The sequence below is a fragment of the Ctenopharyngodon idella genome, chromosome 3 (genome assembly GCF_019924925.1).
Source record: "Ctenopharyngodon idella isolate HZGC_01 chromosome 3, HZGC01, whole genome shotgun sequence".
In the NCBI taxonomy this organism is placed as follows: Eukaryota; Metazoa; Chordata; class Actinopteri; order Cypriniformes; family Xenocyprididae; genus Ctenopharyngodon; species Ctenopharyngodon idella.
In genome coordinates, this window is record NC_067222.1 from 19,258,812 (window position 1) to 19,275,624 (window position 16,813).

Here is a 16,813-nt window from a genome sequence, read left to right on the forward strand (position 1 = left end):
AGTCTAGTATTATTATTGAAAGCATGCTTATCTCCTCTTGGATAAGCCAAATATTACCCCAAAATTAGTATCCAAATAAGTGCTAGTTCTGCCTTGGCCATTTGCGGTATCCTGATTGTTATGCTGAGTTCACCTTTGCATTCAGGTTACATTTTAGTGCACATATCATGTAATCTCATGTGACCTCAAGATTAAGAACCTCTGTCATAGTGATTTTCTTTAAATTATTTCTCACCAGACATTGCTGGCCTTGGTTTGGTCCACGACTAAGAGATTGCCGTGGACTTCGTCAATAAGTTCTGGGGCAATCCAGCGTAGAGGAACCCATATTTGATCTGCTGTTACATAATAGTCATCCTAACAGGGGGAAAGGATGCATTGATATTGAATATGAACAAATACTGAGACAATGTCAAAAAAAATTGGATCAGCATGACTGCAATCCTAAAAGCCTGCACAGACTTACCTTGTACTTACTGTGGCTGAGGCCATAGTCTCCAATTTTCACTGCCAGCTCTGAGGTCAACAGGCAGTTCCTAAGAGCCAGGTCACTGAGAACAGGACAGAGTGGAGCAATGTTTGCATCATTTATAGTTCCTGTCATTGGCAAACTTTCATGACAAAGGAAGTCTGTAGTGTCATCTCACATTTTCTTCAAGGGTGACTAAGAAATAACTGATGGTGTTTGTTGAGCGAGGGGTTTTCCCCCAGCAACAAAATCACTGATGCTGGAGTCTGTGACATGTACTCAGGCAGCACCAGGATATTGTTGCCAGGAGACACCAGAGCTGGACGTCCAGTGAGCGGCAGGGTGAAAAATAGCTAAAAGAATCAATATTCAGGGAAAAGGCCAAAGGCTAGTGGATCCTGACCTGTGAATGTAATTGTGTTTGTGAAGGTACAGAAGACCAGAAGCAATCTCGCATGCCATCCGCTGAAGGATCAAAGGGTCAGGGGTCATGGAGTCTGTGGCCCGACAGCTACGTAGGTATCCTTTAACATCTCCCTGTATAAAGTTAACATCAATCATAAGAACAATGCATGAATGCTAATGTGTGTTATCATACAGCTCACCACCTTAAACTGTAATTCTGGTACCATTACTGTTAGTTTGCTGTGCAAACTGTGCCAATGCACAATTTCTAATATGACCAGCAGAGGGAGCATTAAGCTGTTTAATTACCCCTTTGCTAAGCTCCGTCCCCTTTTGTATGCTCAGACCAGCTTTACAGAAATGTCACTGCATGCTTTTCAGTTAAAAGCGATGCTGTTTTCCTTAAATTGTTGAATGATGCAGTAAAATGATTAAAACTGTGAAATTAGAAACACCTACCATAATCAAATAAAAAGAGAAAAGCCACATTTGATGGTGATCAGAACTGTTCCTAATATTTTGACAACCTCCTCCCTGTTGTACCATGAACACTTTATTTACTATTACCTTTAGTATAACTACATAGTATAAATCAATACATAAATGAAATTTTAGGAAAGTTATTAACATTACAGTTGATACACAACATGAACTTATCAAGATTTACATAAAGATTTGAAAAATTGTATGTAAAATAAAGCATGCAACCTCTCTGGGTTCCATGTTTTAGTGACCTGACAATTTAGTTTTTAAATGCAAAAAAATAATAATAATAATAATAATACTCTAAACACACAGATTCTCCATAGACTTACACAAGCAAAGAACAAAAGTCTGATTATATGGCAAGAGTTTCTAAGCTGGGATCGGTCTGGCATTTTGAAGTTGTGGCTTACCAAAGTGTCAGCTTCAATACATTGTATTATAATTGATATAATATGCCACTTAATCTCAAAAGGCTGCTGACCGCTAGTATAGATTCTAAAGGGTAGGCAGACCACCTCAGAGTAAGGGAAGTGCCTGGTATTTGGTGGCTTACCAGGGGACAGTGCTCCATAACCAGCAGGTAGGGCGTGACTTCTGAACACTGGGATAGACACTGCAGGAGGGCTGGATGCTGGAGCACCCTGTAAGATCCACACATTCAAACATCACATGAGAAACTGTTTAGTTAAACATTCCAAATAAGAGATATCATTCATGTGTTTTCAAGAGAGATGTAAGGACAAAATGTCATAAATATAGCATATATGTTAGCATATAGCATAAGATAACATAAGATGTGAGGGGGTGAGTAAAATAAATGGGGTTAGAGAGATAAGAGGAAAGGTGTGTACCGGTAAGGCTGGACCTCTTCCAGGAACTGCATCTGCTCCTGTACACTGGCACTGGCCTTCAGCTCCTTAACCACCACCTGTGTGGTGCTGAGTCCAGCATTCACCTCCCCCAGCAAAACCTGAAAGCCAGCCCAAACCGCACATTAACACTGAGGAAATGGCTCACACCTGCCACCTGTGAAACTGGCAGCACAGAGTGAACACTTGTGCGCTATTTATCTAAAACTGTTCGTTTAACCGGTAGCTCATAATGAGATCACAACCACATTACACTGTACTATGTTTAATATAAACTCCATGAGTTTTTCTAAGGGACACCTTACGGTATAGCTTGGGTTATAAAAGGTCTCACCTTGCCAAACCAGCCATGTCCCATTTCTTTTATGTAGAGGAGGCTGTGGCGTCCGAGATCTGTAGGCTTCAGGAGCTGAACTGAGGGAAACGGAGAGAAAACATTAATTCATGGACACAATGAGCAGTTTGAATGTTCTCAAGCAATGGAAGAGTGACCAATATCCAGGGAGGCAAAACCACAAGAACCATGGTTATCTGCTCAAACTACCTCTTCTATTACCACATGATGTAGATGTAAAATGGATCAAATTCTATCGAAGTTGACAAAACTTCAGACACTCTGGTTCTAAATACCTTGAACCATCATAATTCAGCAGATAAGATACAGCGACGAAGAGCAGCTCTCTTTGTCTGGCAGGAAACCTTAGGATGAAGGTCCGACAACGCTGTGGAATGGAGTTGCCGTTCTTCTCCGGTTCTCCATGTCTCCGTCCAAGCTCCAGGGGTTTAACCCTCCAAGCCCTCTGACAGCTGAGAAAGCAGCGCTGTCTTTCTTCCTTCCCAGAGAAAGAGCTCGTCTCCTCGTGCTGAGATATGGCGTTCCACAACATTCCCATAATGCACCCGGCTGGAACTCTCAGCTGGAGCCAACTCATCTTGAAGCTGTGGTAAAAACTAGCAGCTCTAGCTGAGATCAGTGTTTAAAGTGCCAAGTGTCCCTCGGCCCCACCAGGAGCTGGACGTATGTCTGCCGAGCAGCTCCGCACATGCCAAATGAATCTGCTCACGCAAGCAAAGCCATGAGCACATAATAACCCTCGCTCCTCTGCCCCCTTCCCTCTGTCTGTCTCAGCAAGACTATGGGGGCAGTTGTAAACAAATAAAGCACTGTGAGCAGCAGAAAGACCTCTGTCATTAACACGAGCCCCCACACACCTCCTCCTGTGCTACGAGCAGGTCTCACAGTGTGCGTGTGTGCGTCTCACAGACCCATCCCTGTATTAATGCACTAAACTGTTCTCCTCCTCTGCAGCGTTCCAGAAGCTTCTCATTCCAGCCCCTCGCACTCCCCGCCACAGTTACATTGTGGCTTTTGTCCGCAGAGCAGCAGCGCCTGGTACCCCAGTACCAGCCCAGACACAAGGCCCATTCTCTGCTGCTCAGAGCCAGGATTGTCACAGCAATGACCCCCCCACGCCACCCCCCCATTCCTGACACACAACTATCTCTCTTTTCTTCAGCAGACTTGAACTGGCCTTTTATATGATTTCTGTGGAATCTGTGAGTTGTGCATTCCCGTCCTACTCCTGGCATTCCCACAGCAGCCTTGGGCCATGTTAAAAATGCATTAAAACGCAGTACAATTGCACGAGAAGACCCAGGCTGGCCTATGATCGCACATGGGCTAGAAGAGAAATTCTACTTAATATGTCGACAAAAGATTTCAGAACGAGTAAATCTGCAAACTTAACTGAATGAAGGGATTTCAAAGGTGCTAAGATGAATTTGTTTTGCATGAGCTTTCAATATGGAAGAGAAAATATGCGTACATCAAATTTGTCGATTTATGTATGATGGTGTTGATTCTGGTATAGCACTAGCATGGTAGATAAATAAAGCTGAATTACAGTATATAAAATGCAAAGTTAGAAATGTGTCAGCCATTACAGATTTTACTACACCGTTTAGGATATGTACTGCAAAGGATGGCATACATTATTTGCATGTTTTGAAAGAGAGACAAAGAAATATGTGTGAAATGATGTGAAAATACAGAGCAGGACATTTCTAATATGATGAGGATGAACTTATGAAGGAGTGTTGTTTGGCACAATGCTTAGCAGGTTTTAGTTGTTCATGGGCATCGAGCAATGTCTCGACTTTAAGCATCAACATAGATCATATAAGCTAGTTTAACAGCTCTGAATTTGTGTCATCCAATCAGAATTTAGAGATGCAACTATATGATATTAATTTTGCTGTTTTGTCTTTTGTCTTTAAAGGCAGGGGTAGGCAACTTTGGAAAGGCTAGCAATATAAAGCTAGCTTTGAAAGAATAAGATCCCACCCTCCCCTAGAGCATCTCCAAAGCCCAGGGTTGCCAGGTTTTCACAACAAAACCCACCCAATTGCTACTCAAAACTAGCCCAATCGCGTTTCAGGGGGTCCCCCTTGGAAAAAATCATATTTCGGTGGGTAAAATATACTTTTTGGTGGGGTTCTCCTGGTAAAATTTGCATTACAGGGGCTACATATCATGTTATTTGGGGCCGCTTCAACCCGCGGACATGGAAAACAACCCGCGGCAACCAACAGTGTTAAAATAGCCCATTTTAAAATTTCCCCCATAATCCGGGGGAAAACCATGGACTTGGCAACACTGCCAAAGCCACGCCTCACATGAACACACACAGCTAGAGCAGAGTCTGCAAAGCGTCACGAGAGACAGCGTTAAATTACCTCATGTCATTTTGCCGTTCATAGTGTTGCCATTAAAACACATAATTCCGAGTCTGAGGACGTGAACAGCTCCGAGTAGAACGTCACCGAATGCAATGATTGGATGAACATTTTCTAGTCCTGAGACTTCCATGGAAGATATATAAATATCCCCATAAAATCAAATTTGATTAATCTAGTTTTCATTCTGAATGATTTATCTATAGACATCATTATTAAAAAGACAAACCTGCCCTTATCTTTAAAAACATTAACGTGCAAATTGCAACAATTAGCAAATGACAACAATCCAATGATCCAGTAAATCCTTGATGGACAAAATGAAGTCCCACTTTTTTTTTCTTTTTTTTTTATTGTTCGCGAAGCTGTTTCACTTGTATTGGAAAGAAAAGAGTCCCAATTTCCATTTCATGATAACTTTAATTACATTGTGATAGTTACAATGATTGTTCCCATACAAGCTAAACAATTGGTAGAGCATGTTGGGTTCAATTCCTTAAGAAAATAAGTGATAGAAATGTTTCCCTTAAACCAGGGTTTCTCAACTCTGTCCCTCGAGGTCCACTGTCCTGCAGAGTTTACCTCTAACCCTAAACAACAGGGCCAGAGTTGAGAAACCTTGTCTTAAATGTTCTATAAGCTCCTTTGAATTAAAGTGTCCACTCTATGAATAAAGGCGTAACTGTGAGACCCTTTTTCTCTGATTCTCCATGCTCAACCTCTTTCAGATTGAAGCTTATGTCACAGTCAGTGAAAACCTAGAAATGTAGTTTAGGAGTGAAAAAACACCAGGGACATTCAAGTGTGGGGGTTTTACTTCATTGCATTCAGTCAAGTGTTTTACATACAACATTAATACAACATGCACGAGAATGAAGAAGAGGAAGAGGGGGAGGACGGAAAGGGAGCGGTCCAACCATGACCGAGCCCTTCTCAATATCACAAGGGACTCAGTGCTACCCTCTCGCTCTGCAACACCTGGACCAATCACATGGCTGTAACCACAGGCAACGAATAGTCCAGAGGCTATTGGCTGGCTCCTAAAACTCTTTTGTCCAATCCCTGCTTTCATTCCAGCATCCCGCTGTCTCCCCCACCCTTTCCTGATGCTCTACGCAGACAGAGCGTGTGAGTCATAGGGAGAAAACCTAACTTGCACGGATTCACCCACGACAGTCAGCCATTCAGCGAATGGGTTTGACTTCATGCGAAATTACATGTAATACACTCAGTAGATTTTTATCATTCCTGAAGAAAATGTGAATGTTGTTCGCCTGTGCAAAACTCTCTGCCATTATGCCAAGGCATTGTGAGTGGTTGCCAGGGTGTTACTATGCAATTCCTAAGGTTTTTTTGCATTAGCTTGCTCTTTCTAGGGTGTCCTGAGTTGTTTCTAGGTGACAATTTAGATGGAAAATATCCCACTAAGGCTTGTTTTTCAAATCTGATCTTTCGGATTAATTAAATCAGATCAGTTTATTCAAAAGTGTGTCAATGTCTGGTGTATCTACATCGGTAGCAGTCTATCTCATTCATTTGGAGAGAGAGGATGGACTTGTTAACTTATTATCTAAATAGTGAATGTCACATGGCATATGACAATAGAGTTAGTAAAAATGACTATTTGGACACAGACGATATTGGGCATTTTCAATTATGTTGCGTACGTGTTATGTCCCAAATTATGAAAAATTATGAAAAACTACTCATCTTTTCTGTGTTTAGACTACAAAAAAGTCGAAAATGCCATTTTATATATATATATATCAGGTGCGTTTCCTCCGAGGAGGCAAGGGAGGCAGTGCCTCCTCAAAAAAAAAATAGGATGAGAAAATAATCCATATTACATATAAAACAACACAAATATTACAAATTATGACATTAAAGAGAGCGCAAGTCACTCGTATTTCTAAAGTTACAGCAGGAGTCATGCCTCCCTTTGCTCTCATAGAAAACCATAGAAAACCATCAGACCCCCGGCGTGCGGTGGGTTTTGTGGGGGGTAATTGAGAATGAATGGGGGAAAGTCACGTGAGAGGAGGCAATGTCTCCATCGCGCTATGATTGGATGTAATTGGTTATGATTGGATATGATTTTGTTTGTGTGCGATAAATCCCGCCTCTTGTTTACGTGCGCGTTCCAAGCGTCAGTTTGAATGAACAAATGATGGCGTCAATGGGAAGACTAATTGAAAAGTAAGTAAACAGATCACCCAGTTAGATATCACTGCTTTATGTCACGTCAAAATCAAACCTGAAATGGACTGAAAACACGATGACTGCAGGGATTTTTAGTGCACCAGCTTGGTGAAATTAAAAATACAATTCGTGTCTGTGACAGACGGTGTTTACGGAGCATGACTGATGATCCAAAATAGCCTAAGTTGACTATTAAAAAGAAAAACATCAATACACAAATAAAATATATTGTTTAAATTATTATTGCCTTTAGTTATTATTTTGGAATGAATGTAGAAATGCTTAAAACACTAACTTGATGAGATTGACTTGGTTTTGATAAATAGAACATTTATTGCAATACATTGTTAATGTAAAATTACAAAATAGAATTGTATTTGGTTTCTTTTCTTTTTTGATGTAATGTAAAGTAATGTTCATTTAACAAGAAAGATGTGTCAACGTTAAGAGTAATGCACATGAATTTACATTGATTCATAAATAAATAAAAAATTTGCCTCCTCATTTCAGAACACCACTGCACGCCACTGATATATATATATATATATATATATACATTTTTTTTTTTGCTGAATGTCTTTTATGTTCACCAAGGCTGCAATTAATTGACCAAAAATACAGTACAAACAGTGATATTGTGAAATAATATTATAGTTTAAAGTAACTGTGTTCTATTTTAATATATTTTAAAGTGTAATTTATTCCTGGGACGTTAAAGCTGAATTTTCAGCATCATTACTCCAGTCTTCAGTCACATGATCCTTCAGAAATCATTCTAATATGATGATTTGATGCTCAAGAAACATTATTATTATCAATGTTGAAAACAGCCGTGCTGTTTTCAACATTGATAATATATTGATAACATTGATAATATATTGATAACAATGTTATCAACATTGATAATATTGATAAAATCAAAGAAATTAATTTATTTAATATAGACTTCTTTTGTAGCATTATAAATTTCTTTACTGTCACTTTTGATTACTTTAATGCATCCTTGATGAATAAAAGTATTCATTTCATTGACAAAAAACCTTTAACCCCAAATATGAGCAATTGTAATTGTAGTTTACCTTAGCAAGCACCACTAACAAATCAATTCATCTCTTCTAAAGAGATGAAAACCTACAGCCAATTTGGGTTTAGGACACATCTGTTTCATATCTGTTAAAATATTGTTGGTAAAAAACAGCTTCATTTCCATCTGTACTCTCTAGCGCTCCATGCATTAATAACTTCCTTTCCCTTCTGCAGTCCAGTTCACATGCATCCATCATGCCAGGAGTCCTCTGGGCCGGTCTCATGGTGCATTATGCAACTGACAGATGTGTGTTCTGCTTCCAGAGACGGTTCGCTCTCCACCCCTCTCTGCGCTGTGAGAACATAAACAAGGCCACTGCTCTTTTTCCGGAACCATCCGTTCACAATGGGCACAGAGAGAGATCCTGTTCTTTACTCTTCCTGTCACAAGGCCGTTAGGAATGTGAGGGACAAATATCAGAGTAGTGTGGCACTTCACTTCCAGTATTGTTTATTAATGAGAAACACAACCAGCGATCTGCCTGCAATGTGTGAATGCACACTGCTGACAATGAAGAGCTATAAACACCATTGTTAACACACAGTGTGTTCATTAAGGCCCTGATGTACTTCGAAATCGAATAATGAACCAGTGTGACATAATTTCGAACTGTTTAAAATGGTTTTCGGGAGTTTACTCCGACTGGTAAAAACCTTCAAACTACCATTGGTCCATGGTGATTACATAATAGGTGGGTGTGGCTGTGAGGCTCTGCCTTCTTTGATCTGAAACTTTTCTCCGGTTCATTTCTTCTGTTCAGTCCGTCGAGGTCAGACGCAAGTAAAAGCATGAACACACTGGAGAGCCGCTTTATAGTAGAAATTAAAGCTGAAATTCTATTGACACTGGCACTGTTTTCTCACCGCTGTCATTGTTGTTGTGTTTATTTTGTTATTAAGAGGAAAGCGCGCAGCACATATTTACATATTCAACTAACACTGTGCAAGCGACGTTGGAATGTTTGCTATATCACTGCTCAGCGATTTCAAACTTCTTTTTACCCCTTGAGCAAATAACGAATACGGACTTTGCCATGAGTATATTTGCGCCTTTAGGCAGTAAGTCTACTCTAAATCATGTTTTCCATTAAAAAAATGTCAACTTGTGCCGCCTTCTCGTGGTTGCCGCCATTTTGAATCACATGACCAGCACTCATTCCATGGAAAACACATTCTTCAAAACATCTCCTTTTGTGTTGGGTGAGTAAAAAATGAACAAAACAAGATTCTTACATGATTTGCTGGGCTGTTTGGACACAGGTAGTGAGACCTCCGTGAGAGGCAGGATATAAACCTCGGGGTCATTTTGAGAGCTGGGGGAGGCTAAAGTGGAAAGGCCAGCTTGGGCCTCCTCCCCCTCCGTATTTTCAAATTCCTGCAGGGAACAAAAGCACAGAGAATCAATGACACAATTCAGACACAAGCAGGAAATTTACAGTGACAGTATTACTTCAGCACTATTACTTTACGCATACTGGGAAATTAATATGGAATTTTAATGGTCTTTTTTGTCACAGTATGACGGCAGATGAAAGTCTCTCATGCGTTATTTCTTGTGTTATGAATGCTGAATGCCACATTTTGAAAATCATTTGCTTGGACCCAATAACCTATGGGTATTCAGCTCCCACAGCTCCACATATTGGCTTATTCTCACACAGTCTGATTATTGTTGAGCATCTGTGTTGGGGAATTGAATTGTAATATTGAATCTGTGCCATAACCGACGTGAATTCAGTTCTTGTATTTGATCTGAATTTGGATTTGGGTAGTAAACAAGATGCAGAATTGTATATATAAATACTTTTAAATTTTAGTATTCAAAATGAGAAATATGTATTTGATTTGAAATATTTCATTTATATGTAATACAGTAATGTTTTGAGCTGTCCTATTAAAGCACTAAATTAAAGCTTCTGGGAATGTCCTTTACAGTTTTTTCATCATAAAATGTAATAGTATTCAGTAAAATTACACAACATGTTTTTACTGTAGCTTTTTTTACAGTCTTTTTCTGCAAAAATTACAAACATTTTTTTACAGTGTGGTGTGTATGATGAAATTTGTGGCAGTTCCTACATTAAGACCAAAGTGTCCTTTAGTCTTTATATTATATTCAGTAAAATAAAGCCATTCACCTTCTTTCCATCGGTTCTGCTGTTTACAGAAAGGAGTAGGAGCAGTTGTGAGCATCTGCTGTGTGACTGTAATGAATTTCTATGATTTGTAATTCATTAAATTCCTTTTATGTCAATCCAATTGCAATTCCGATTCAAATTGGCTGTGGCCAAATTCAATTTACATTCCTATACTCATGAACAGAAAGGGAGCCAATTCTTCAACTGTGACTTTTGTGCCTTACTTTACCAATAACGTTAGAGTATTTATCTTTTCTTGCATATCCTCATATTCTTTGTATGTCTGAGTACAATGGATAATATCTCTTATCGTCTGCTGTAGTACCTCACCTATTTTAAGAAGTACAATATTTCTTTTTGTAATGTTACAATTGTTCTCTGACTAAAAAAGGATTTGCTGAGGAAGGAAAAACAGCCATTTCTCTTTTTCGTGCATCAGATGGAAAGATCACCTTTTTCCTGCATAAAAAAATAGCTTTGATTGTGTGCATATTGTATGGAAACACTTATTTATTAAATTCTGGTACTCAAACTAAATATGTAGTTGTGTGCAGCTTCTATAAGTATTATAAAATGAAAGCTTCTTTTGCCACTTTCAATGTAAAACAAGCTTTTAATAGCAAATCTATACTGAACTGCATCTGCTAATAGGGTGTTTATCATCGGCAGTGGATGGCTGTGAGGCAAATTGATGCAATATCATTTAGAACCACTTGAGGGTGCAAAGTAATTTACTTAATTCACACACAGTCCATATAAATATTTCATACTTCAATCTGTTATTCATGCATTATGTGTGCATTACTAAAGTACTAAAAGGACATGTTTGAAGAGGAGGCAGCAGTTTATCTTTATTCACCAGCAGTCGATAAAAACTTTCATTTGAAGGTAGCTGCTGGTTCCATGTGTTTTATGTGCATGATGGGATGAAGAGAATAAGATGAGGCTGGGAAATGTTGGCCTGCTCCTCATCCTTTTGAGATTTCAAGACATTTATAATGTTACAAAAGATTTCTATTTCAAATAAATGTTGTTCTTTTGAACTTGCTATTCATCAAAGAAGAAAAAAAAATGTATCATGGTTTCCACAAAATATTAAGCAGCAAAACTTATTTCACCTTCTCTTTTTATTCCCCCCCCATTTTCTATACAGTATCTCTTTATTTACTTCACCTTATTGTCTGTAAGTCTGTTAACATTGTAAATTTTAACAATCATGCAAATACTTTGTTGAGTCTGACTCTGACAGAAGTACAGTTTGTTCAATATGAAATACTATATATACTATATACAGTAGTGGACTAAAGTAATGTCCGGCCTAGGAAAAATGACATATGCACCCTGTATTTAATTATTATTTAAAATTTTTGCTAAAGATTTTGTAAGCATATTGAGTAGTTGTGCTGGGAGTCGATTGTTTTATTTGTGATAACGCAATGAAACAGGCCAAATTGTGTGGACATAATTTTTGGCCAGTACAAAGAAATTATGAACATATGAAAAAACAAGACAGAACCAATGAAATATTAATAACTGATTATGTTGTAGTCAATGTGTGCTTTTTCGTGTGAGCTTTTTGTTTTTCTATGCAATTTTTATATGTATTTATAGATGGATGGATGGTTGGTTGGTTGGTTGGTTGGTTCGGATGGATGGATGGATGGATGGATGGATGGATGGTTCGGATGGATGGATGGATGGATGGATGGATGGATGGATGGTTCGGTTGGTTGGATGGATGGTTGGTTGGTTGGTTGGATGGATGGATGGATGGATGTTTTAAAATATTAAAAATATATATATTTCCTCATATTTTTGATGGTTTAATCAAACTTGTTGGGTCATTAAAAACAAATATCCCGTCCGGACATCACTTTTGGCCACTACTATAGGTGCCCAGTCAATTTTACAGCGGACTAAAAAATATTTTGTGAAAATTAGACATCCTATGATAGTATGACAGATTGAACATATTGTAAGCTATACTTCCATCCTTCTATCGGCATTCAGCATCAAATTAAATACGGCATCTACTATATGTTCTAATAAGAAACATGCTGTTTACCCGCATACTGTAATCTGCCATCTACCAGCAGGGGCTAACTGTCAAAGCTAAACGGTCAAATGTACTATGACAAATGTCTATTGAGACATACAGTAGAAAGTGTCCATGAGAAAGCAGCATGTTTCCAGTGCCAGTTTGATATTGGCACAGGATATCAGACCATAATGGACTGCAGCCATACAATCAGTTACTTCCCAACAGATGCACAATAAGAACCTCAAACATCTTGATGAAAAGTACGCCAGTGTGAAGCAGCCAACTCATTTCAATTAGACTCCAGCAATAGTTGTAGCTCCGGGGAGCGAGGGCTGCTTTCCATTCAGGAAGAGCAGCTGTCTCACTCCATCAGCAGCGTTTGCTACTCGTTCGCAAGATACACACAATCCCTAAAGAGGCTTTAGTCACATTTAATATCAACACGACTGTCTGTTACAGAGACCCATGTGAAATCAAGATGAAAAGATGTGGTCTGGTCTCACATGCTACTGCAAATGCCGCCCACTCCTTGGTAATGTTACTGAGCATTATGTGAGAGATTTTTTTTCCGGCATGTGTTCCCTTATAGAAACATACTATGGTTCTACCAGGGTACAGTGTAGGTTTGTGCACCATTCAGAATTAAGATGCCTTTTAAATGTCAATTTAGCTCCTGAATTTCAATTAGGGTAAAGGACAGGATGCAGAATTGTAATTCAAGGAAGCAATGCTGTAACCATGTCTTGAACATTGGGGGACCGAAGGTTAAATGCACACATTTACTCTTGTTTGTATGTCTAATATGTCAAAAAAATTAAAAAAAAACAAAAAAAAAAACATCTTGTCTCAGTCACATTCAGTTATGAATTACATAATTTAAATGATAGCATATTCTCAATTCAAAATTGAGAAATTCCATTAAAAAGTTGGGTATTCTGCATCACTGTATGTTACTGTGGGTTGTTAAACATATCCATTGTAAAAAAAGTTGTAAAATATTCAATGTTACTTATACACTATATTGCCAAAGGTTTTGGGACACCTGCCTTTGCGTGCACATGAACTTTAATGGCATCCCATTCTTAATCCGTAGGGTTTAATATGGAGTTGGCTCACCCTTTGCAGCTATAACAGCTTCAACTCTTCTGGGAAGGCTTTCCACAAGGTTTAGGAGTGTGTTTATGGGAATTTTTGACCATTCTTCTAGAAGCGCATTTGTGAGATCAGGTACTGATGTTGGACGAGAAGGCCTGGCTCGCAGTCTCCGCTCTAATTCATCCCAAAGGTGTTCTATCGGGTTGAGGTCAGGACTCTGTGCAGGCCAGTCAAGTTCCTCCACACCAAACTCGCTCATCCATGTCTTTATGGACCTTGCTTTGTGCACTGGTGCGCAGTCATGTTGGAACAGGAAGGGGCCATCCCCAAACTGTTCCCACAAAGTTGGGAGTATGAAATTGTCCAAAATGTCTTGGTATGCTGAAGCATTAAGAGTTCCTTTCGCTGGAACTAAGGGTCTAAGCCCAACCCCTGAAAAACAACCCCACACCATAATCCCCCCTTCACCAAACTTCACACTTGGCACAATGCAGTCAGGCAAGTACCGTTCTCCTGGCAACTGCCAAACCCAGACTCGTCTGTCAGATTGCCAGACAGACTCTCATCTCCACTGCTCTAGAGTCCAGTGGCGGCGTGCTTTACACCACTGCATCCGACACTTTGCATTGCACTTGGTGATGTAAGGTTTGGATGCAGCTGCTCGGCCATGAAAACCCATTCCATGAAGCTCTCTACGCACTGTTCTTGAGCTAATCTGAAGGCCACACGAAGTTTGGAGGTCTGTAGCTATTGACTCTGCAGAAAGTTGGCGACTTCTGCGCACTGTGTGCCTCAGCATGCGCTGACCCCTGCTCTGTGATTTTACGTGGCCTACCACTTCGTGGCTGAGTTGCTGTTGTTCCCAATTGCTTCCACTTTGTTATAATACCACTAACAGCTGACACAGGTGGCAACCTATCATGGTACCATGCTTGAATTCACTGAGCTCCTGAGAGTGACCCATTCTTTCACAAATGTTTGTAGAAGCTGTCTGCATGCCTAGGTGCTCGATTTTATACACCTGTGGCCATGGAAGTGATTGGAACACCTGAATTCAATGATTTGGAGGGGTGTCCCAATACTTTTGGCAATATAGTGTATCTTACCACGCACACTCTTTCACTGTAAAAACTAAAAGCGTTGCAATGGAATTCACACTCGTCTTCAGTGAATAGTAAGCCCCGCCTTCTCTGATCTGATTGGCCATCATTTTGACATTGACGAGTGCTGTTAGACAGCAGAGGCAGACCAGGCTAGAATTTTAACTTTTTAATCTGTCTGTCATCCTAACAGCAGTGTGTAATGGAGAGCAGCATGAAGAAATATCAAATATTGGAGGGGACAATTCGGTCATTTCCAATTATTGGAGGGGACTTGTCCCCCTCAACTCCTATGGTGGTTATAGCCCTGCAAGGAAGTAGAAATGGACTAAAATTAAAACAAATTCATTCAACTGCTTAATCTTTAATCATTATGTTTTTTTTTTTTTTTCCATGTGAGTGAACCATCCAATATATTCCCCATGGACAAAATCAAGTCCTACATTTTTTTCTTGTTCGAAAAGCCGAATATGTCTAGTTGCAAGACAGGTTGCAAATGGATGCTGGTGGTTTCTGAAACGCTGCTGGTTTCGGAGTGAAGCTCTGCACTTTGCATGCAGGCAATTCGTGGTCCGGTGAAGCATTGTATCATGGGCTGCGATGAGCAGCGCCACTCTGGAGCGCACATACTTATTTAATTAAATCACAGTCTGCATGATATTACAATTGCACTAAGCCATATCACGATAACAGTTTTATTTTGAAATTTACAATGTACTAATATAGGCAATTAGGCTTAATTGCTAATTTAATGAGCTAGAAAGAGCAGGTAAGGCTAGAAATTCATACACAAGGAAGGTCAGCTTGTTTTCTGTCTGAACGCCCATACGAACATGGACAGACTCTCCACAGGGTGGCATCCCTGCGATTTCCACAGAACAACAAATGCCATGGTAATTATACATGATCCCTGGACTTGAACCATGTTCGCAGTCTGCCACAGACAGCCCAGTGTGGGACAGACATGGACAAACCATCCACCCACTCACACAGTCACTTAGAGCAGACGATCCTATTAAAAACAGACAGTACAGAAGCAGGGCTTTATGGGCAGCATATTAACGGACTGTAGCTATGTGCTGCGATAGGGTCTTATGATGTGCCATTCGCGCACTGCTGCTGTGCATGAGGACATAAACAGCCTGCTTACATTAATCCTCAACTGTGTGTTACCAAAGCCAATTCTGATAACAACTTATCCTACTGTCCCCATCTGTTTATATTCTCTGTCAAACATTCATGTTCCCTCTAATTTTTGTTCTTGCTGAGCAAAATCTAATTCTATTAAGCAGAGGCTTCAGCCACCTGAGCAAAATCACCCCATGTATCAGAGCCATGCTGGGTTCGATGTGCCATTCTTCATAAAGAAATGCTATGGCTCTGTTCCTAAACCTAGTGATCTGCCCTGCTGCCTACATGGGAAGATGCCTTATAATGCAGCATCCTGACTGAAATGAATGCGATGCATATGGGTGACTCTATTTGCAACAGATTTAGATTAAGATTTAGATTAGATTAAGGCCTGTTCACACCAAGAACAATAACTTTAAATATAACGATAAAGATATAATTCTAAAAATCGTTCTGAATATAAAAGAATAGCAGTGTCCACACCACAGCTATAATGATATAGAGAAACAATATCATTGGGATCACTTTCAGAATGATTTTTTTCCAGCTGTTGAACGATAAAACACTGACAGCCAATCATAATCCGTTCTAATTTAAGGGCTCGCGCATTTAAAATGGCGGACGACATTACGGAGAAGTTAATTGCCGAGGTCCAGAAAAAGCCACCACTGTTTAACAAGTCAACCCCGATTTTTTAACGATACTTTAAAGAAAATATATATATATATATATATATATATATATATATAAAAAGGCGCATACCCTCGGAATAAATGGTGAAAAGTAATGAGATCATTATGCCAGGCTAGCAAAAATGTAACGTAAAATAGCACTAATTTCGACACATTGTCTTGCTTCCTTTGAAGTTGCAGTGAAAAAGACTAGCCGTTGTTTTTATTCCACTATATTGACTTTGTCAGCTAAATTCACTGTTAGATCAGATCGATTACACTAGCTATTCACTCGAAACATAGCATGCTGAGGACATCTACTGGTTAAAGCCGTGTAAGTGCAATAAGAACAGCAAAAACATGTTGTACACACTTTCAAAGCCGCAA

General features: G+C 39.5%; 1 protein-coding gene across 4 annotated transcripts in view; it reads right to left on the reverse strand.

Moving 5' to 3' along the window:
* aatka (apoptosis-associated tyrosine kinase a) overlaps positions 1-16,813 on the reverse strand; it is a 55,764-nt gene that overhangs the window by 7,707 nt on the left and 31,244 nt on the right. For 3 of the 4 annotated variants that reach the window (XM_051885695.1, XM_051885696.1, XM_051885694.1), the window contains exons 3-9: positions 9,484-9,625; positions 2,564-2,643; positions 2,212-2,330; positions 1,914-2,001; positions 873-1,006; positions 467-551; positions 236-357 (exon numbers count right to left, since the gene is read on the reverse strand). In XM_051885695.1, coding sequence (XP_051741655.1) covers positions 236-357; positions 467-551; positions 873-1,006; positions 1,914-2,001; positions 2,212-2,330; positions 2,564-2,643; positions 9,484-9,625 — 770 coding nt within the window. Of the gene's footprint in view, positions 1-235; positions 358-466; positions 552-872; positions 1,007-1,913; positions 2,002-2,211; positions 2,331-2,563; positions 2,644-2,859; positions 3,428-9,483; positions 9,626-16,813 lie in introns of those variants that run through there. The other variant, XM_051885697.1, reaches the window with a different exon arrangement.